This window comes from Uranotaenia lowii, chromosome 3 (genome assembly GCF_029784155.1).
Source record: "Uranotaenia lowii strain MFRU-FL chromosome 3, ASM2978415v1, whole genome shotgun sequence".
NCBI classification, from domain to species: domain Eukaryota; kingdom Metazoa; phylum Arthropoda; class Insecta; order Diptera; family Culicidae; genus Uranotaenia; species Uranotaenia lowii.
This window is the reverse complement of record NC_073693.1, coordinates 124,761,422-124,783,439: the sequence shown is the minus strand read 5'-3', so window position 1 is coordinate 124,783,439 and position 22,018 is coordinate 124,761,422. Positions and strand designations below refer to the sequence as shown.

The following is a 22,018-nucleotide window of genomic DNA, read 5'->3' as shown; positions in this document are numbered from 1 at the left end:
TCAAAATCAAGAATAATAAACAGGAACCAGATTCCATAATCCGATCACAGGCAACAAATTTTGATGTTCTAAAAAAATGTAAGCAGAACATTGGAAATGATTCCAACATAAGCTTACCAGATATTTTTCCGCACTTATCTGGTCTATTTGATCTAAAACCCTTGCAAAATCTGGGCATTCGATTTCAATGTTCACAATCCAAATTTTGGCAATGTCCAGCCAAATTTGAAAACTCTTTAAAATCAAGAACGAAAAAAACTCGATAAATTATTTTTTTTTCATCGCAACACTTTAACCAGTTTATTTGGAAAGAATTTGCTCTAAAATTGCTTTGGACGAAAAGTACATAATTGTAATCCCGCAACTTGAATGTTTCTTTGCTTTTGCAAATAAAAAAACCCTCCGGACAAAATCCGGGCAATCTGGCAAGCTTATTGAAAATTAGAACTGAGGACTTTACCCAAATTTGATTCACCAACTTCTTCTGAGGAAAACTTTTGATAGCGATTTTAGAGAACAGTTTTTAAGTATCTAGCAACAAATGATTTTTTTTTAACTGTAGTGGAATGATGAAGTTGGGATAAGATTTCAAGGTTTTGGCCTTTGGTCTGAGTCGAGTTTGTTATTACTGAAAAATTTTAGTTGTTCATAAAATTTCATTAAAGATTTTAAAGTTTTGCATTTAAATAGATAAGAACATTATGCTTAACATTATTGGATCTTCATGGGGAAAATTCACCAGATGTGCGGTTCCAACTTTTTGATTTCCATTTACATGGGATTCGATGAATACTTCATAGGTGTGGGCTCGGCAAGTAAAAGTATTAAAATGCGCTTGGCGACAAGCGTGTTAACACTTTCTTCGCCACGCTCGTTTTGGTAGTTTTACTAGCCGGGCCCAGAAAAATTCTCAGAGCGAGAAAGTAAAGAGAGAGAACACTAAAATTTGAAACGTGTGGCTAAACTGAGCGGCTAACTGGAGTAAGAGAGCGTCACACTTTTTTGATGTGACGAGGCCTCCCAGAAAATACACCCGTCACCCGAATATGGGACGCATGGTTTGATGAGCAATTTTGCTGAGAATACCATCTGTCAAACTCTTACAATAACTTCGTAATTAATTTTGTTACGATAAATTTGTGTCCTGGACCACTGTGCAACGTCAATTTGATTTTTCACAAATCGTTTGGGATATCAAAATAAGTATCCAAATCTTAGATATAAGGAATCAACTAAAACTTTGATATTTAAAAAAACCATAAGTCAAATCGTTTTGCAGTCTTCAACAAAGCTGTTCGATTGGTTAACATCTTTAATATAATTTTCTCAAAGATTTTTTTTTTAATGTTATCAGAATAAGTTGTAATCATATCTTTTCAAATTTCTTAAAATGATTGAGTTAAATTTTTCTAGCGTTGTATTTCTGAACCATGAATATTTAGGCAAGATCTGAAACCAAGATTGAATGTAGTATTATTGATAGATTCAATATCAGTTTTTAGTTTTCATGTACTGAGGATTATTAGTTTATCAGTTATCGAAGATTAATTTTACCAAAATCGATCATTTTCAAAAATCCCACACGCCATATCACCGAAACTCTGGTAATAGCCAAAATCTTAAATGAGTATATTTTAAGCATTACGTTTAAGACGATAATTTGCCTACAAATTGCAAAATTTGAACCACAATTTTATTTGTTTCAAGTCAATTGTGTTGCAGTCTTCGTGTTAAATATTTGCCTCAAACCAGGCTTTAAGAAAATTATTCATTAGAGCGATTGGCCTGTTAAAAAAAAGTTATTCATAAAAAAACCTGTATTTTAAGTTAATTTAAATTTAAATAACCTCAGGTAACAAAATATGGAGTTCGCTCACTTCGATGGTTAAAATCTGTGAATTTGTTTAAGAGTGTGGCAGTTCAAATTTGTTGGGTTTGAGCATTCTTATTCTGTGCTCACATCAAACAAGCCCAATCTTGGAAACTCTTTTCAAATTCAAAGATTTTACCCATCGTTGTAAACAAATGAAATTTTCAAAAATACAAGTGGATTCAGAGGCGAATATACCCAGCAAGCCTCTATAATAAAACAAACAACAAAAATACAAGTAAGTAATAAAATTATTTTGGATCAAAGTTTCTTGTTGCAAACTTAAACCGAAATTATGATTTTAGTTTTAAATTAGACTTTTCAGGAAAATGCGGTATTTATAAGGTTAAACAATACACTGAGAAAAAATAGAATTATGTGCAGATTTTTAAGGCGGTGATCAGGTACATGTTTTATAAAAGCAAATATTTTTCATAAAGAATCAATTCTGTAATAAAAATCCTAAAGATGATTTTTTTTAAATATAATTTGGGATTGTTTTTCATAAAAAAAAATTAAGACAATTAACTCAAATTCCTCTTTATATTTCTGATTCTCAGCTAAATGGTGTGTACAAACTAATTTTGATTAAAAATTTAAAATCTGGAATTTGAATATCTAAGTTCAAACTCATTTACAAGCTTAATCCATTTTCAAATTTCAATCTGTTTCTGAATTTCTGAACGATTTTTGAAATGAACAAAAAATACTTTCTCCGAATTTTAATTTTAGATAAGAATTTTAAATATGAATTTCAATTTATGAACCTGAATCTCAGTTTTCAAAATAGAATCGTCATTTTTAGCTTAAAGGTTTGAACTTTATGAAAGAATTAGGTTTGAGAACTTCGAACTGAAATATCAAACAATTTATTTTCATATTTTCAACACAATTATCAAAATATTGAAAATGCATATGACTTTCGAAAAAGATGATTTAGATTTAATATGAAATGCAAAAACAAATTCGAACCAAGTTTTCAAACAGCTTTTCATTATTTATTCCTTATTCTTATTCGAACTGAAAATCGAGAATCCTTAACTGGATACAGAATCCAATATACGAAATATGAAATTCAATTTTGGTTATGGGAATATGGAACTAGAACCTCTAAAATGGGTTAAATCTAATTTAAAATTTTATATTTAGACCTGAATCTCTTTGATCAAATGAAATTTTTTTTTGAAAAACTGTAGCAGAACTGCGATGGATTTTTGAAGTTTTGAGTCTAAATTGTTACTCTTGAATAACCTTACTCGATTATCATAATTTGATTATGAAAACTGTTGAAAACGCAGGTTTCAGTGGTGGAATAGAGTTATCTTTATTCATGTTTCGTCTATGAGGTCACTAGATTACAACTATATTAATTAGCGATAGCTAATTGTAACTTCCACATCTTATATTCCTTAACCGGGAAAGTACTCATTTCTCAATGAGTACTTTGATATTCTTAACCAGAATATCTGGCAACACTGTTGTGTTACCACGAACCCAATTTGTGTTGTCTCGCTTGGCCGTGTGATGATGTAAACATTTATACCGTGTTTACCATCATCAGCTGTCATCTTCAATTATCACCGCTATTGTTTCAATTGCGAATTGACTCAAAGCATGCGGAACCAAAACAAACTGTTTTGGTTCTGCTCGTGGAAGCAGAAGTTGCTGCTTGCTGCTACCAAGGAAAACCGTAAGTTTCAACACCTCCCCTCAATTCGCAGATTGAGAATGCTGAACAGCTTCACGCGCCTCGCCCTTGGTAACGCCTTCGTGAACGCATCAGCTGGCTGATCCTCAGTAGAGATATGTCTCAAAGAAAACTGACCGCTTCTTACGATCTCCCTGATGAATGCATACTTCACGTCCAGATGCTTCATCCGCTGATGAGTCCGCGCCTCTTCCAGATACTGGATGCAAGGGATGTTGTCTTCCATTAACGTTAAAGGAGTGCTAACCACACCCAATTCACTAAGGAAGTTTGTTAACCACAAACCTTCCTTGGCCGCATGGCAAAGGGCTCCTATCTCAGCTTCGGTCGACGACAGACTGACCGTCTGCTGACGTTTCGTTGACCACGAAACTAGATTCCCGAAGATCATGTAAGCGTAACCTGATATAGATCTTCGATCATCGGAGTCGTTGGCGAAATCTGTATTAGCATATCCGATGAGTGGTTCCAATTTCGCGTTTCTGCGAAATACCAACGCCGTATCGGTCGTACCTCGAAGGTATCGCAGAATACGCTTCAGGCCTTGCCAGTGCCTATCCGCCGGACTGGCCTGGTACTTGTTCAGTGCGCTAACCGCAGCACAGATATCTGGTCTCGAAGATGTCGCCAGATATTGTAGACAACCGATCAATTCTTTGAACGGTTGTTCGGTGATAACCTCACCATCGTTCAGCTTCGTCCAGCGAACGTTTGTGTCAAGTGGAGTACTAACGGGTTTACAATCGGCCATACCGAATCGTTGCAGAACCTTCTCGACGTATCCTGATTGCGGGAAGTCTCGCTTGATGGTCATCCCCAAGAAAGTCTTGACTTCCAGGAGATCCTTCATCTGGAATAGCCTTCTAAGCTCGATCTAGATCCAGATAACCTCTGAAACGTCTTTTCCGGTGTCACGTTTCTGCGGTATACCAACGCCATAACGGTCATACGTCGAAGGTATCGCAAAACACGCTTCAGGCCTAGCCAATGCCTATCTGCCGGGCTGGCCTGATATTTGCTAAGTGCGCTAACCGCAGCACTGATATTCTGATGACTGCAAACAACCGATCAAATCGTGAACGGCTGCTCGGTGATAACCTCACCATTGTTCAGCTGCATCCATCGAACATTCGTGTCAGACACAGAATAAGTTTCCTGTAACCTGGGTTAAGCTAATCGCTTCCCAAACCTCGCTCTCATCCAGGGCTGCTCGATAGTTGCTTTGTACGCTAACCGCAGCACTGATGATCGTCCTCGAAAACTGCAAACAACCGATCAAATCGTTGAACGGCTGCTCAGTGATAACCTCACTTCGCCCACCCAGCCCGAATCTCGTTCTCTTTCATAGCTGCGGTGGTCTCCCGGTAAAAGCAGTCCCTTTGGCCCTTAAGCTTGCTGACGATTCGACGTTGCTCTTCCACATCATCAGCGGCTACGTTAGCCACGTAGCGTTGATTAGCTTCTTCTGTTCGCTGACTGCGTCTCTGGGCCGGCTCGGGATTGACGGAATCTTGATCATCATCGTCATCGTTGTCATTGCTACTCTTGAAGTCGCTCTCGTTTCGCACCCTACGCTGACGGGCACCAGAATCGCAAATCTTGCGTTGACACTGGTGGCTGATAACCTCAGCGTGCGATCGAAAAACATATCTTGAGTGTTGTGTTCTGGTAACCCCAGAAAAGCATCCTCTTGTAGCTAACAAAGCTCTCTCTCGGTGGCTCCGAGAATTAGCCTGACTTCGATCGGCAGCACTTGTCCTAAATGCCGCAAAAATCAAGAAGTGGTTGAAATCGCTGGTGCCTAACCGTCGCCTAAACCACCTCCTCCGCAGCACCCGGAATAGCTTCCAAACATCGAAGACAAGCTTGCGCATGCTAACCGCAGCGCAGCTACCAAGCACGAGAATAATCCTCTCGACTTGCAGCTTCATGGACTTTCCTCTTGTTGCTCTCACGCTATTATCTCTCCGAAATAGCTGGAGGCAACTATAAACCACAAACTTCAAATCTGACTCTGAGTTGGTGGCAATTAACCGTCGCACAAAACCACTCCTCCAAAGCCACAGAAAAATCATACTGTAGGCTTGGATCAGTCCGCGCGTGCTATCTGCAGCGTAGCTCCACACCCCGAGAGTAACCCTCTCGAAATCCAGCTTCTTCCAATCTCCGATACGGGCTAATCCTTCATCTGAAGCATTCGGACCTGACCAATCCTGGTTACAGATCCCGAGAGTCCTCCTCCCGGCCGTCGGAAATAAACTCACGCTGCTTACCGTAGCGTGGCTTGTGTCGGCATCGAGAGTAACCCTCTCGGAACCCGACTTCCATGCCTCGAACTCCAGTGGCACCTTCTGGTTGACCTGGAGCATCTCCTGGCTTCTGTGCTGGTGATCCTCCGCGCTCGTAGTCGTCTGTGCTTGGATCAGCTCCTGAATGCTGACTGCAGCGCACAGCCAAAGCACGAGAGTAACCCTCTCGGCTATAAGTTCCACCCAATTGTTCTTGGGTGGACCTACCGACCTTCGCGCTGAACCATCTCGGTTGCGGATGCTATTACTCCTCCCGGCCGTCGGTCGTGAGCTCAACTTGCTAACCGCAACGTGGCTCGTGACGGCATCGAAAGCTACCCTTTCGATCCGCGAACCGCCCCGGACTCTGGCGGTACCTCCTGGCTGACCGTGGACTTTTGGCGGCCTGGCCTCTGCCCTGGCTGGTCCATCTCCATCTAGGTTGGCTCGTCTCGGCGCTGGCTGGTCCCTCTGGCTAGTGGCCCTCTTCCGGGTGATCCTCTGGCTGCTGGCTGCTCCACTTGCTAACCGCAAGTTAAATGTACTTGAGAGTACCCCTCTCACTAACTCGTTTTCCAATTTTCCAGACGTATCTGGGCCCATAACCTGTTTAAAACGCAGGTTTCAGTGGTGGAATAGAGTTATCTTTATTCATGTTTCGTCTATGAGGTCACTAGATTACAACTATATTAATTAGCGATAGCTAATTGTAACTTCCACATCTTATATTCCTTAACCGGGAAAGTACTCATTTCTCAATGAGTACTTTGATATTCTTAACCAGAATATCTGGCAACACTGTTGTGTTACCACGAACCCAATTTGTGTTGTCTCGCTTGGCCGTGTGATGATGTAAACATTTATACCGTGTTTACCATCATCAGCTGTCATCTTCAATCATCACCGCTATTGTTTCAATTGCGAATTGACTCAAAGCATGCGGAACCAAAACAAACTGTTTTGGTTCTGCTCGTGGAAGCAGAAGTTGCTGCTTGCAGCTACCAAGGAAAACCGTAAGTTTCAACATATTTGAGTGTAGAGTAGAAAACCTCGCACGCTTATCAGACCCTCATGGGAAAATAAAATTGAAATTTCTGGTTTAATTTTTATGGCGAAAATATCTGTAAATTCTAAATTTTATGATTGGGGAAGTGATAAACATGAACGTCAACAAGACTTAATATTTGACGTGATCTGCACAATCTGAGAACACCATAGAATTTCTTAGATCAAGATCCATAAAAGTGAGAGTTGACTTTGCTGGTTCGACTTATCTTTACATAAGTAAACCAGTGTTGTTTAATTTAAAAATGCATCATTAAAAAAATAATACCAAAGAAAATGAAAACTTTAATGGTATCCATGCTCGGAACCCACGGTATGAAGTTAAAAAATTAAAAATTGTTTTCAAATGTTTTCAAGATTTATTTTCATTACTATTTTTATTTGAAAATGAATTAAATATTTCCTTTCAGTTCCCAAAAAACTTCAGCATTTGTTGTGTATTTTTGTAATTACATGCAAAATTATGCCATGATAAGTAAAATGGATCGTAGGAAAATATAAAAAAAAAAAGACTTACACCGTCTTAGTCGATTTTGGCTTTACAGACTGAATAAATGACGCGGACAACTTAGGATAAACAATTAAACAACCAGTACCGAGATGGCAATCGAACCCATGCCATCAATGCACCAGCGATTATCGTCTTTTCACGCTAACCTTTCGTCCACCGAGACGTACACAATGAGTTAATCTGAGTATATTTGAATGATTTCCCAAATACATAATGTGAATCCGGATCAATCCGGACAATATACGGGTAATTTTCTACGAAATCTGGGCAACAGGCCCGGTTGCCCAGATTTTGATTAACCGGGAAAATCCCGATAAAACCGGGCAATCTGTCAAACTTATTCTCAAAAATCTGTTATTAAGTATAACGGAACTAAACGTACTTACCCTAATGATTCTCTAAAAGTGGATCCATGAGTCGAATTTCTTGGATTATCTGCAAGAGAATTTTTCTTTTGAAAAATATCATCAAACAAGTAACTTACAATCAATATTTATTCAACATTTCAAATCGTGTCAATACAATGTATACAGTATGTTAATATTATCTCGTTACAATTAGTTTTTTTTTTGTTATCATTTTTCTCGCTGTTACTAATCAACATAATACATTCCATTTAAAAAGAGTAATATTTTATCCAAAACTTATTCACTTTGTTAAATTAATCCACGATTGGTAAAATGTACAAACAATGAAGAAAGTATCAATCCGTGGATTCGATTCGGAAAGGTGATTCTATCATCTGACTAGATTTGCTCATCGCACTACAGTCTTTAACGTGATTTTTTTTCTTCATTTTATGGCTCTCTAGAACTAGGTGTATCTTAGTATTAATGACTTTTTTGATTTCGAACGGTCATTTTTGTAACTTTTCGATAAAATGATAAAAATTTAAAATAAATCCTGCTTATATAAAATTAGATTCACAAGAAAAGGATGGAGCTGCTTTCGCAGAGAAGGGACCATTCTTTAAATGTTTACTCATAATTCTATGTTTATTAAAATAATTTGTCAAAATCGTTTGGCATGGAAAGCTACTTGTTTTTTTTTTTTTAATTTCCATAATAAATCATAACAGTAAAAAGTAAGAAAAAAATAAATTAACGCATCTCAACGTGGCAGTTTTCCTAGACAAGAGGTCGTTCCTCCTCCTCCAAGCCACGTTCTTCCGGTTGTCTGTTATTCTGGAGTTCCTTCTCGTGACGCCCATTAGCGTTTCCTTGCGAAAACGGAAGCTGTGACGCCTCCTCTCCGGTGCCATGCCTCGCTTGATGATGTTGCTGCTCTTCCAATATCGTTGTCACGCCCGATGACGCCACGTGATGATGCTGATGATGTTGGTAGTGCTGTTGCTGCGAATGCGTGGGTGTTCCGTGGGACGCAAAGGGACGGGGAATCGCTGGAGATCTCACTGCTACTGCTGCTGTCGCCGGATGCTCTCCGGTGGGTTTTAATTATCTTATCACCGGAGCTGAGCGGTCGTTCGTTTTCGTGGTTCGCAGCTTAACGGTTGCGAATTGAGAGGCTCTTTTTGAAGTGGAGTGGATTTTCGGTTCGGTTTCGGATATTTTGACAGGGAGAAGACAGAAAAGATTAATCAAGACAATTGGCTATGGGTATTATAGCGATCAATTTGATTGGTGGAATGATAATCAAAATTAATGTGGTCGACTTTTATTGAAGAGTTATCTTTGGGGATGAGAGACGTTTAGTAGAATTTAGGAAAAATTGGATTAAAAATTATTAATATCTTCAATAGTAGTTGAGAAGTAAGCCTTATTTGAATAATAAATAGTATGCAATTATTCCGCTCGGGACCATGTTCCTCTGAATTACAGAAAAACAGCTCTAAATGGCTCTTGAACTGTCAAAATCAAGATTGTTCTTATAGAAATGGGAGATAGCCAACCAACACTCTATTTCTCCTGAAATTCGAAGGAACTGTTTTTAAGTGCTCAGGAGCTCTAAAAGTCTCTGGACAACAGTCACTTGTATCACTGTTCTAAATGGCAATACTGAATAATAATGTCGCTTAACATAAACAGCAGGAACTGCTGGAAGTCGTTTGTGTTAAAGGATCGTCCAAGGTGCCGCCTGAGTATTCATCTGAAACAACATCAGCTGTAAATAAACAGACTTAATTAAGAAATTAAAACATAAACGTAAAAAACATTTGAAAGTCTTCTTATTGAAAATAAGTTACCTGAATTGCATGGATAATTCGAGAGCAAACTGTCTCGAGCTCACAAGAAAATAAAAAGTGTCCTGTAATTTCAGCATTTGGAAATACAGCACGGAATCATCTCAACAAACAACTTTATTTTTTCTCCTGTATTTCCAACAGCTATCAGGACAATCTTAGGACAGAAAAACAGCTCATGATAACGTCTGTAAAAATCAACTGTAGGTTCGAAAGTGTTAGACGTCGATTCAACTTAGGGTATCACGGAGGAAGGTTGACATAGGTTGACATGGTCCTCTGCATATTCTGGAGAACGATGCAACTAATCGGCGACAGCAGGTGTGCTGCTGAACAGGAAAAAGGGACAAAAACTATGGAACCAAAATAGGTAAAATCAACAATTACTTTATTTATTCAATATTTTATAATCCGTTTTTGTTTAATTGAATATCAGGTTTCTGATGTTGTACCTAATTCTGTATATGTACGGCGGACCACCTGAAGGCAGCTATGGCTATTAATTTAATTGACTCTTGTTATGTGCATGTATTGCTGTTTTATTTTTTATCAAATACTAGCTGACCTCGTAAACTTCGTTTTACCTTTTATTAATAAATCGCTAGAAAATATATAACTTCATCTACGCATCTTAAGCTTCTTCGTGCTCGTGAATTTTTTTTTTGATAATCGTCATAAAATTGTTCGAATTATGTCCCATTTCAAGTTAATTTTGTATGAGAGCCCCTTTCCATAAAAAATGAGATTCTCGAAACTATTACACAAATCACAGCTGACCCGAAAAACTCTCGGAAATCAAATTTCACTTAATTCCGAACGTCCGTTTGTACGTCATGGTGTTACAAAGAAATCGTCTCCATTTTGATATATAAGATAACTTCAAAATGAAAAAAAGAAAAGGAATAATTTAGAGCAACCCGATACAGAAAACAACCAACAATGAACATGATGACTTCTAATATAAACATTAATTGAGGCCCTTGGAGCCAAAGGGGTATAAGTGCATAAAAGCTGATTTCGAGAAAATAGCACTTAAAGTTCGTTATGTTCCAATAAATTCCATTGATATTTTTTATGAAATTTTTCAATGAGTATTACCTTCTGAAATAAAAACAAATCATCTGATATCATTTTTAAGAAAAACAAAGTTTATTTAACGTAAATTGAGACGATACGTGATTTTTTATTTTTGCACTGATACCCCTTTGCCATCAAATAAATTCACTTATACCCCTTTGCCACCAACAAATTCCTAGTTTCAGGGGATTTCGTCATGTTGAAATGATTAAGAAAACATAGAGATTAAATTAGGTGAAAATCAAATAATTTATTAACATATTCATTTTTTACTTTTATGATTAGAAATGTACCTTGGTACAGTTTATCGAGAGATTTCATGTCTAAAGATCAACCTTATCTTGTCAGTTGGAGTAAATCTCTTCAAACAACAATTTTTATCAGGATAATTATGAGAATAATTCTTGAATAGTTTTTGCTATATGAATTCTCAATCAACGCATTTTTTTTTTTGCTCCTTTTCCTTATAAAATGAACATTGGAAATGGACTATCGCTCATTATGAGTTGATATTTAACAGTACATTAACGACTAGCGCTCCAACGTTAATGCAATCATCTCATACAAATACATATTGAGCCTAGCCCAAAATTTGTGGCATACTTCATATAATGATGGAAAGAAATCAGGAATTTGGAATTCATTTATTTGGGGTTAGAATAGAAAAAATACAAAATTTCATAATATTTTGTTCACTAGAATTATCACTAAATGCAATGAAATGATCAACAGTTAATGGTAAATTTTCAAACATGATTTACTATTCAAATGCAAATTAAATTCTTTTTTTATTTTTTATGTTTTATCCCGATAAAAAAAAACTTCTTACTGGAAATGACATTTGGGCTCGTGGCAAAGGGGTTTAAGTAAATCACTTGGCGGCAAAGGGGTATAAGTGCTGCACTTATACCCCTTTGGCTCCAAACAAAAAGTAATTTTCAGTTAGCGGGTTTTTCCAACAAGATTTAAACATAAGAAAATAATGAAATTAAATTATGATCAAAATATCATATGATGTTTAAAAGTCAAGGATTCCTTCTAGATGGTTATCTCGATTTTTTCCATTTTGTCACTTTTACCCCTTTGGCTCCAAGGGCCTCAATTGTACCTACAATATCTACAGTTGATCTCGATAAATCAATCATTAAAATATAATAGAATCTATCATATTTATAGTTGAGTCGACTATACCAGTATAGATGAAACAACTTTATCATAAATTTGAATCAACTATATCATATAGTTAAATCAACTATACCAGTATAGTTGAATCTACTATACTAATTGTAAAATGCAGAAAATCAACCATAGGATTAAAGTTGAATCTATTATATAAATTATGTTTTCTCTCAGAGGATTTCGGTTTTAAAAAAAAACCTAAACTAAACTACACTCGATTGCTGTTGACACTAGAATGATTTTTATTATATCTGAGCAAACATTTGTTCCCTCTCGCTGTCCCTAATTCTCTTAGGCGACGATTCGCGTGAATGGTGTCATGTTGCCGTCTGTGCTGTTGTCCGGCGGGAGCTTGTTTACTTGAACTTGGAGTTCAATATCGCTGACCACGCTGTCTGTGTGCCAGCGTGTGTACCCGGTGCGGGTGCTTTGAATAACTCCGGTTCCAGTGCTGTCGGGTGTCGATCGGCTGAATGTGTAACTTATATATGGTTGAGTGTGTAAAATCAATCATACACATATAGTTGAATCTATTATATGTAAAGTTGAATGCACAATATCATAAAGTTGAAAACTTAATATTTATAGTAGGTCGAGAATTAATCAGAAATATAATTAAATGTTAGTGGAAAATTGTTGAAAATACTATACTTTTTTCTTCGTGAATACCTCAACCGATTCTCACGAAATTATTTTAAGAATATTCTATGGGTATGATAAAAGGGTATTATCAATTTAGAACACAAAAATATACCAATTATTCTTAGTAATTAAATTTATACATGTTTTTTGCCAAAATCTGAAATTGAAATTTCAGTGGTTCAGGGGGGTAATTCACTCAATATCATGACACCAATCTATCATTCGCTTTACCGACCTTACTGACTCACATACCGTCAACTGTGGCAACATGCAACAATTTTCAACTTCAATGGCTTCTAAAAAACTTATGTTCCCAGATAATCCTACTCCTTAGGCATCAAAAGATTTTAGGATGATGAGACGTCAAATTGACGTAGTTAGAAAAAATATTGGTTTCTTTAGTTATTTTTAATATTCTGAAAACATCCACTCCACCCTCCTCGGAAAATGGGGTAACTTGCAACAAACTTTGTGTTTAGTGAAAAATCTTTTGAACACGTATGAAAATTTATAATTTTCAATATATTCCCGATGCCTTAAAGACCATTACGCATGAAAACATCAATTACAGTAATTTTTTGGTCTGTAAATACTAATTTTAATGCGTTTGTTATTCGGCAGTTCAGTTAAAAACTTCCGAAAACGATTTTTCGATTATTCCGACGTTTCGATGCTGTTTAGCATCATCTTCAGGGAATTAATCGGATCTTATCACGTAAAAATTGATTGCTTATGTGAAGCTTATTGTCCAAAATCTTTTTTTTTAATTATACCGCTTTAACTTATCTTAAAAAAAAACCGCTTTAAAAATAAAATAAAAAAATCAATGGTTCAAAATAACTCGGGCTTAGCCAAATTGGACCGTTGACCCTAATGATTAGCACTCATACAGTGCATTCATGCCGTGATAACGAAATATCAACACGGCTAGCGCATCGATGGAACCATTGCGCGCAATAGGGAAGCTTTCTGGAGCTTAACGTACGCCATATTTTGCCCGTCCGGAGTATACGTGTTCACCACATGTAGACTTTGGACCAACCAGATTTGATTGTATAGGTTAAGGTAATGCCACCTCTATCCCGGTACTACTTCTCCTAAATAATGAAATGTTGCGGGGTAAAGTATGGTGTACGTTAATAAGTTTCCTCGCGAAAATGCTCTTTCGCTCTTTTCAACACCTTTAAATTTTCTCCTCACTTCTCTATCCATCTTTATCAATTTCGAAACCGATGTGCCGAAAAATAAATTACAAAGATAACAGAAATATGGATAAGATGTTTTCTGCAGAGGTAGATCGTAAACATTTTGTTAAACATGTACAAATGTACTTAAATCAAGAGTTATCAAGCGCCATTTAAATTTTAAGAAGAACAAAAAATCCGATTGGATTGAATAAACGCATGAACTGAATAGGAGCCTCTCATTTAAAATACATAATATAGGACTGACGTGTGCACACGTGAAAAGTATCAGTGAATTAAACTGCTTTTTAATGACAAAAGTGAGGGTACCGTAAAACGGGGTAGCATTGATCACCGGGGTAAATTTGATCAACATGGTTTTTTTTTTCAAATAATCATCAATATCGAAGTTAAAGTCAAAATATCTCAAAACTTGTTTCTACTTTAGAAAATCTATAAGTTGAGTGGGAAAAACTTGGTTTGTTTTTGAGAACTTCAAATGTAAGTAAAAATGTAATTTCAAAATCTTGAAAAATCTATTTTGAGGGCTCGCAGGCAAATATCCTTCCTGATGAAATCAAAACGTTTAGAAGCAAACAGGTTGATTTCTGTGAGAGTTCAACATTTTTCCTTAGTGAGTGAATAGTTTTGGTGTAATTTTTTTTTTTGTAGTTTGAGGTAAATTTTTGATATTTAAAAAACATTTTCCTAGAGTAAGCCGGTCCAAGCCAAAAGGCTAGAAACTCTATTAAATAGTAAAGTTTGAAGGAAAAAATAAAAGGAGAATAGTGCGAGGGTCTAGAGAATTTAATCGAGGCAAAATTTTATTTGTTTTTGTAGTTGAAATTTTATTAGTAGGGGAGAATGAGGATACTTGATCCCTGGGGATACTTGATTCCTTAGCTATATCTCGAAACTGGAATGTCTTACAAAGATCAAATGTTCTAGAAAAATGTGCCAAAATTAGCAAAACAACAATGCTTGTAGTTTAAAAAATTTTAACAAAATAATTGTTTGAGTAATAGAACTTTGTTTGAAAAATTTCACAAAATGTAACTTGGAGATCTTTTTTCATCACTTTAAAATGTTCCTTACATGGGAAAATTATGAAAAAAATATTTGTTCCAATGTATCAATCGTTCGAGCGTAAAATGAACTTCATAATGCCATATTTTCAAAGCAATGGAAAACTGTCAACTTTTTTCAGAAAAGGTTTTCTAAAATGTTGATTATGGGTACAATTGATCCCCTAGAGTTGGGTATAATTGATCCCCCTTCCAAACGGCATATTCTTCTTCTGAATTGATCGTTATGATTGCTGATTACGAAATTACTAATATTTATTCAAAAACTAATATTTATCAAACAATTGTCTTAAGAAAAGAGCAAAAATAATTTATTTTCTCTTAATTATAAAAAATAGCGCCTTTAAGTATGCAATGTTATTAGCGTTGAGACAAAGTTATAGAATTTTCTTCTTATGTCTGCTATAAATTGTGAAATGAGAACAAACATGACCAAAATAGTCAATTAACATTCTATCTTGGGGTTTTGTTTGATTTCTATACAAGGATTAGGGCATCCTGAATAAAAGATCAAGTCTCCTTCAATAGGGGATCAAGTCTCCCCTAACTTCAGAAAAATCGCATTTTTTTTACTCCCACGAAAATGCTTCTAGTTCATCAACGGGTTCAAGTATCGTTCTAATTTTTGGAGCACAGAAACTCGAAGTTACAAGCTGTCAGAAAATGTCAAAGACGGCGAGTTGCAAAATTTTTCCAAAAAGATATGATGAAAATAATAAAAGGGGATCAAGTATCCCCACTCTCCCCTAATGTTTAGAAATTTAGCCCCTTAATTTATGCAGCATCATTGTGCATCTTTTGATTTAAATTGTTGTTTGGCCTTAACAAATAAAGGATGGGGATGTTCTTTCTTTTTTACCGCGAAGAAATCTAAACCAAGAAACACGCAAATTCAGAAGGTGTTTTGTATCCTTTATAATTAAGAAAATTCGTTTAAACCGTCAAAATAGAGACTATTTCTTCTTATAGAAAATGTTGAAACTTTTTATTTTAAATAATTCCGAAAACACACTGAACTATTTGCTAACATACCAATTGAAGTACGCACTTATATGAAAAGTGTGTTTTGTTTTACATATTTTGGCTGCATAAAGAGTCTTTTTATTCGCTTATTTTTTTTCAATTTAAGTGACTCCACGGTGGGGCAAGTATAAACATCGATCTTTTAAAAATGTTGTCTTCAAAATGATTAAATATGTTTCAAATGACAAAAGGAATATCCGGCGGGATCCTCGCGAGTGTTGAAACTGTAGCGGACATTCAAAAGTTTTCAATGTCTTTGTGAATAAAGGTCAAAAATTTGGAAATAAAATTATTAGTTGAAGTTTTGAACTAGAAAATTTCCTGAAAATAAAATTAATATATTTATCCATCGTAGGCCGAACAGATTATTTTGTGGAAGTTGTACGGAAGTTTGTGACCTTCCTACTTAAGGAAAGAGAGAGGGTGGAGAATCCATACAAATAAAACATAAATTTTGGCATAATTTAAGTTATCATGAAGCTTTTAAAACAGAGTTAAAATTTCAGATCTAGAAACACAAATTAAGAGATCAAGTTTCAGTAAACAATATGAAATCATCTTTCTATTGCAATTCGACAATCCAGCTGCAGATCTCATTTTAAAGTTGCAAGGTTGCATCTCACATCTATTACCGCAAAAATTCGATAATCGAATGACGAACATTTGTTTTCATATTTTTTTCTCTTTTTTTTATCGACCGTTTCTAGAAATGTGCTTTACACATTCAGCCAATAACATTCAATTGGGTTTATAATATTGGTAAAATTTTCATCATTATTTAATGTTATTCAATTCTGGTGGTGTTCATCTGTGTGGTGTAATAAGTTTTAGTGAATCAATTTTTTCCATTTTTCATTTCATTTCATTTTTCAATCACGATCCAACTAAAATATTACAACAATCGGTTTGAGAATGTAAATTGCAAACGCTAAATTTCCAAATTTAGAGCAAAATAGTTACCAAAATGTTCAAGTATGCCGACTTAAACATTTTTGTATTCCTTAATAATATAAACCATAAATTTGACTGGATTTTAAATTTTATTCTTCAAAAATTTTACCTATTCGAAATGTCGTTTTCCCAATTCAAGGTTGAAAGTGTTGTATTTTTTCTGATTTCAGGATTTATAATTGTAAATCGTTATTTCTCAACTATCAATTTTGTTCAATAGTAGAATATAGAAAAGTGGACTGTGGACGCTGCCTTTTTTTCGAGTACGTCGGAAAGAATTAGGATACCACCTTCCACGTGTTGATGAAGTTTTTTTTTTGGTCTAGAATCGTGGTATACGTTTTTGTTGTTCATCGACTTTTTATTGCATACCTGTAGGCAATTTTGAAATACTCGATCAACTGATCGCTTGGAAAGGTGGAAGATCTTTTTATAGCATATGCGTAGTTCAAAAACTTAAAACTTATTTATACCTTTTCAAAGAACAACGTACTTTGATAAAATTGTTTGCATTGTGATAAAAATTGACTTTCCCTCGTTTTAAAATTCATCCTTCATTAGTTTTTGGTAGATAGGGAGAATTTTTTTGGCATAAATAAGCCAGTGCCATCAGTACGAGCTTTGAATTAACGTGAAAAGTTATTTCACAAGTGATTTGAGAATGAACATTCGCTGAACATTTTATCGGAAAAAGAAATAAAAAACAAAACTTTTGGGAATAAAATAGCTTTATTTCGATAGTTTAGTTAATTACATAAGACACAAAAAGTTTTAACAAAAAATCATGACAGGAAAATAATAATACTAACACTAAAAGAAAATTTTAATGGTAAACTGCATTTGAAACACTTTCTGTTCAGCAGAAATAAAACGAAACAAAATACAAATTGGACAACTTATTATTTTCTCAATCAAAATATTCTAGACAAAAAAAACATTCCATGATCAACGATCGATTTTCCGTAGCTATAAAATTGAAATCTTTCCCGCTTTACTGAGTTGGTTGATTCGTTTCTTTTCTGCTTTACGCGTATTCGACTGAACATATTCGATGACGTTGCATACCCATAGGCGCTTTTCATCGCTCTGAATCGAGTCGTTGCTCTAAAAATTGGCACATTAAAAATTACATACTTCCATATGACTTACAATGAATACAAATATATTCTGAATTTTTCTCTTAAATTACGATTATTTGCTAGAACTAGATTATGTTTCGGTACATAAAACATCTGTCAAAAGTACGGTTTCGATTCTTGGAGGACATTGGATTCCTACACTTAAAGATTTTTTCTTAAAATACTGACTAACTTTGAAGGGTTTTTCATTTCCGAAGCTTTACACTTTAGAACTATATATTTGAAAGATAAGTAGAAAGTGGAAGATAACGTGTGGAGTAAAAAGTGAATGAAATTTCGATTTTGATAGTAAAAGAAGGTTAAACCTCAACCAAATGATTAGAAGTGATAAATTTTAAGTTTAATCTAACTTGAACGATTACTGTTCATATTATGTTTTTCTTCAAATAAAACTGAGCACCAAATTTTCGCTTTTCGATTTCGAATCGATGAAGTGGTTAAACTTATCTCTGCAAAGTAACATTAATTCTAACATCGAAAAAAATCTAACAAAAAGGTTAAACATTCTCTTGGTCCAAAGACACGAAGAAATAAACGATTGCTTTAAAACTAGGTTGAAACTCTACAGGTAGCTAGACTTAAGTTTACAAAATAAATGGTGTAAAAATTGAGCTATTTCAACCAATTTGAGGCTTCACTTTTTCCTTGCGCAAATTCAAGAACTACTACTTTCTTTCAGCCAGCTGATCCGTTGAATTGTATTTTTTTTTCTTGTTTGTTATGATCGGTTTTGTTCCGATTCTATTGAGTCCTGAAAAAGAAGGTTCCTGCGGAAAAATGATTAGTTGAAGATTGGTTGGCTTAGTTTTTTTGTTGTTGTTGATTAACACCAATCTTTACGCCTGCGATAAAGATTGACTAACCTCTTTTCCGGGTGGTTTTCTTCGTTTGTTTTTTAAGGTGGTTTGATGGCGTATTGGATATGAAATTGTAAAATAAAATCTATTGGAATGAGGTGATAGTTGCTCTTCATCTGGTGCGATTTGTGTTCTATCTATGGTTGGTTGAGTTTTCCTCCGGCTGATTGACTTAATCTAGAGATTTTTTTTGTCGTTTACTTAAAATTCATGGCATTCGAAAATGGGAACGTTCTTTTGAAGAAGCTATTCGAAGTCTACAGAATGACAATGCCGAAATTTGTTCGCAAAATTGCTTAAAATAAATTATTCGAGCTTACAGGCAGTGTGGCCAATCTTTAAACTTTTCCTTAAAATCACTTCTGACTTTGCATCGCGGGTTCTGCTCCCCAAAGATCGTACCAGGGACCATAAGTTTTACCATCGGAGGCAATGGATTTCGTCGATTTGCGTTTGCCGTTGTTGTTGACAACTTTAGCACTGATTCGTGATTCCTGTTCCGATTCATAGTGTTTCATTTCCATCAGCTGGCTGGCACTTTGGGTCTTGGAAAGTTTCGTCCGACGTTCTCGAGGCATCTCATCCATCATGTCATCTTCTATCATCATAACGGCTTCATCCTCATCAACTGGACCTCCACGGAACGTCGAAAACTGCATCTTACTCTCCTCCGGTTGATCCTTCCTTCGTTCTCGTTGCCCGTTCATTTCTCCGTTGGATTTGCGGTTGTCACGAACTTTTTCGCCTCGATTCTTTCGCATCATCATATCGGCAGCTGATACCAAATGGTCATCAACCACAATGCAATCGTAAGGATCCGAACTGGACGAATTTCTCTCGGTATCCGTTCCACTCGAGTAATACTGCTTCAATATCTCCTTCCTGCGAACTGTCTTCATCAACATCATGTCATCCATGCCGTCGTCGTCATAGAAACTGGTGTCCTGAATCATCACCGAGTCGCTTGGAATGATTGCAAAGTCATCAAAGTGCTGATCCTGATAGTACCGATTCAGCGCATCATTATTTCGATTCTTGCTGTTGTTCTCGCGCTCCTTCGTTCGATACTTGTCTTTTCCCTTCGGCTGCATTGATTCCCCGTAGATTTGCTCTTCCTGTTCCAATCGATCGTTGTATCCGTTGCGGTTGTTGTTATTGTTTGTATCATTCTTGTTCTGTTTCGAAGGTTTACGATCCGATCGCTCCGACCGCTCTTGACGTTCCCTTTCGTTCCGATCTTGACGTTCTCTCTCATTCCTTTCTTGCCGATCTCTATCGTTCCTGTCTTGGCGTTCCCTGTCTCCTCGCTCTTGTCGTTCACGTTCCTGCCTTCCTTGATTGTTCTTCTTGGAGCTCTGTTGTTGTGATTGTTGCTGCTGCTGTTGATGCTGTTGCTGTTGTTGATTCATCTCATCGAGCTTGGAAATCCTTCTGTCGATGTCACTCTTCGTTATCGGGAACTTTTCCTGGTTCGGCATCATCGCAATGCTGTGACGCTGTTGTTCTCTGGCCCGCATTTCCAGCTCCCTCTCGAATTCTCGCTCCCTCTCCAGTTCTCTTTCTCGTTCGCGCTCTCTTTCACGTTCCCTTTCCTTTTCCTTGTTCCTCATCAAAGTACTAGTTTCCATGTTCCTCATTTCCTCTTTCTTCCTTGCCTCCTCGGCTTCCTTCGCAGCAATCATCTCCTTCTGGCGCTGCTTCTCGATCTGTTCCTTCTTGCGCATGTTTCTCTTCAACGTTGCCTCCTTCTTCTCCATCTCCCGTTTTTCCCGCCCCGTTGGGATTATATCATTATGCTTCCACATTGCCATTCCCTCCATGATATGATCCTGCGATTTAGAAAATTTCCAAAAGGACTTGGTTCGCTTGATCTTCTGCGAGTCGCTCTGGTTCGGACCCCCGTCGGAAGGGCCGTCGGACATCCGGGTTCGGGAGCGATACCCGTGTTCCAGGGTTCCTCCGCGGCTTTCGGTGATGTTTCCGTAGCTGTTGGCTTGACGCATGTTGGCCTGATGTTGGCGACGGGGTGGCACAATGGTCCCATAGATGTCCTCGTCGTCCTCCGGTGTGGCACCGCCGCTGTTGTATCGGGGGCTGGATGAATGATGGGGCGAACGGTGGCGCTCGTGCATTTCCCGCTCCAGCGTTCGGGGCGACGAGAGATTCTTCTCCGATCGGGCGGTTCTTAATGGGGGAAGGGAAAAATTCACAAAATGAATTGATTGTCGTATGAACGTCCATACCCTTAACCGTACCTTCACCTTCTTTTAGTTTGTTAGTATTTATCAGTGTTGAATTAGTTGTCGGGTTAAAAATGTTAGCTTAATAAATTTGATTTTGAGGCACACGCTACAAGGCCAAAGTGGACAACTGTAACTTTCTTCGAGTGAAATCTGGTTGATGTTGGTTTTTTTCTAATTGAAATGTGTTTTCTTTCATAACTCGACTCTGGTATATAGATTTCGATATATTTTTTAAAAATTTTATACAGATTAAAAATATTTTTTGCTTCTAACATAAGGATTTTAGTGTGGCAACGCTAAAATACTGATGAATGGGACGAGGGACAAACAATTACAAGCACAACTGACTGGCTGGCAATCAGTTCAATAGTGCGCCAGTTTTGAGAGAAACCTGAATATAAGTCCCTCGGGCAGGATTAACCTTAATTTTTGAGGCCCAACTTGATAACCTTTTTTTTGTTTTTCTTTTGTTTTGCTTTTGTTTTTCTCTGATTTTATGAAAAAAGCCTGATTTTTCCTTATTTTTTTTTTTTTAATATGGCGGAAAATAAGTAGTCAAATACAGTGGTGGAGGTCAAAATGTAGACTAACGACCAAAAAAGGTCCTCACTTCGGTCGAAATTTCTGTTAAACCATGTTACCAGAATTTCATTTGTTATGTTCCTGAATTTTGAAAAAAAAAAAAGTTGGCAACCCTGCAGTCGGGTTTCTTTAAAAAAAAAATTCTGCCAGGATCTCCAATGGAACATTGAGGGATAACTGACTTGACTGCTAGCTAGATGCTGGAACGATCAGTAGTACAAGTGAATCGCTCTATGTCTTCGAGCACACAAGTTCTAGGAACTTATCCATAGACTATGAACGCTCATGGAAAATGTTTGCTCATACTCAAATAGGTTATGTCGTGAACGACTTTTTTCACTAAATATCATATTCACTTTTACAACACGATATAAAATAACCAAACCGCCATTGTCAAACATCGTTGAAAGAATG

General features: G+C 36.5%; 1 protein-coding gene across 1 annotated transcript in view; it reads right to left on the bottom strand.

Moving 5' to 3' along the window:
• Window positions 1-17,556: 17,556 nt before the first annotated feature.
• The window catches only part of LOC129751305 (zinc finger CCCH domain-containing protein 13), a 315,903-nt gene continuing 311,441 nt past the window's right edge, over window positions 17,557-22,018 (bottom strand). Inside the window, exon 8 of the mRNA XM_055746726.1 lies at window positions 17,557-20,963. Coding sequence (XP_055602701.1) covers window positions 19,136-20,963 — 1,828 coding nt within the window. The 3' untranslated portion in view covers window positions 17,557-19,135. The remainder of the gene's footprint in view (window positions 20,964-22,018) is intronic.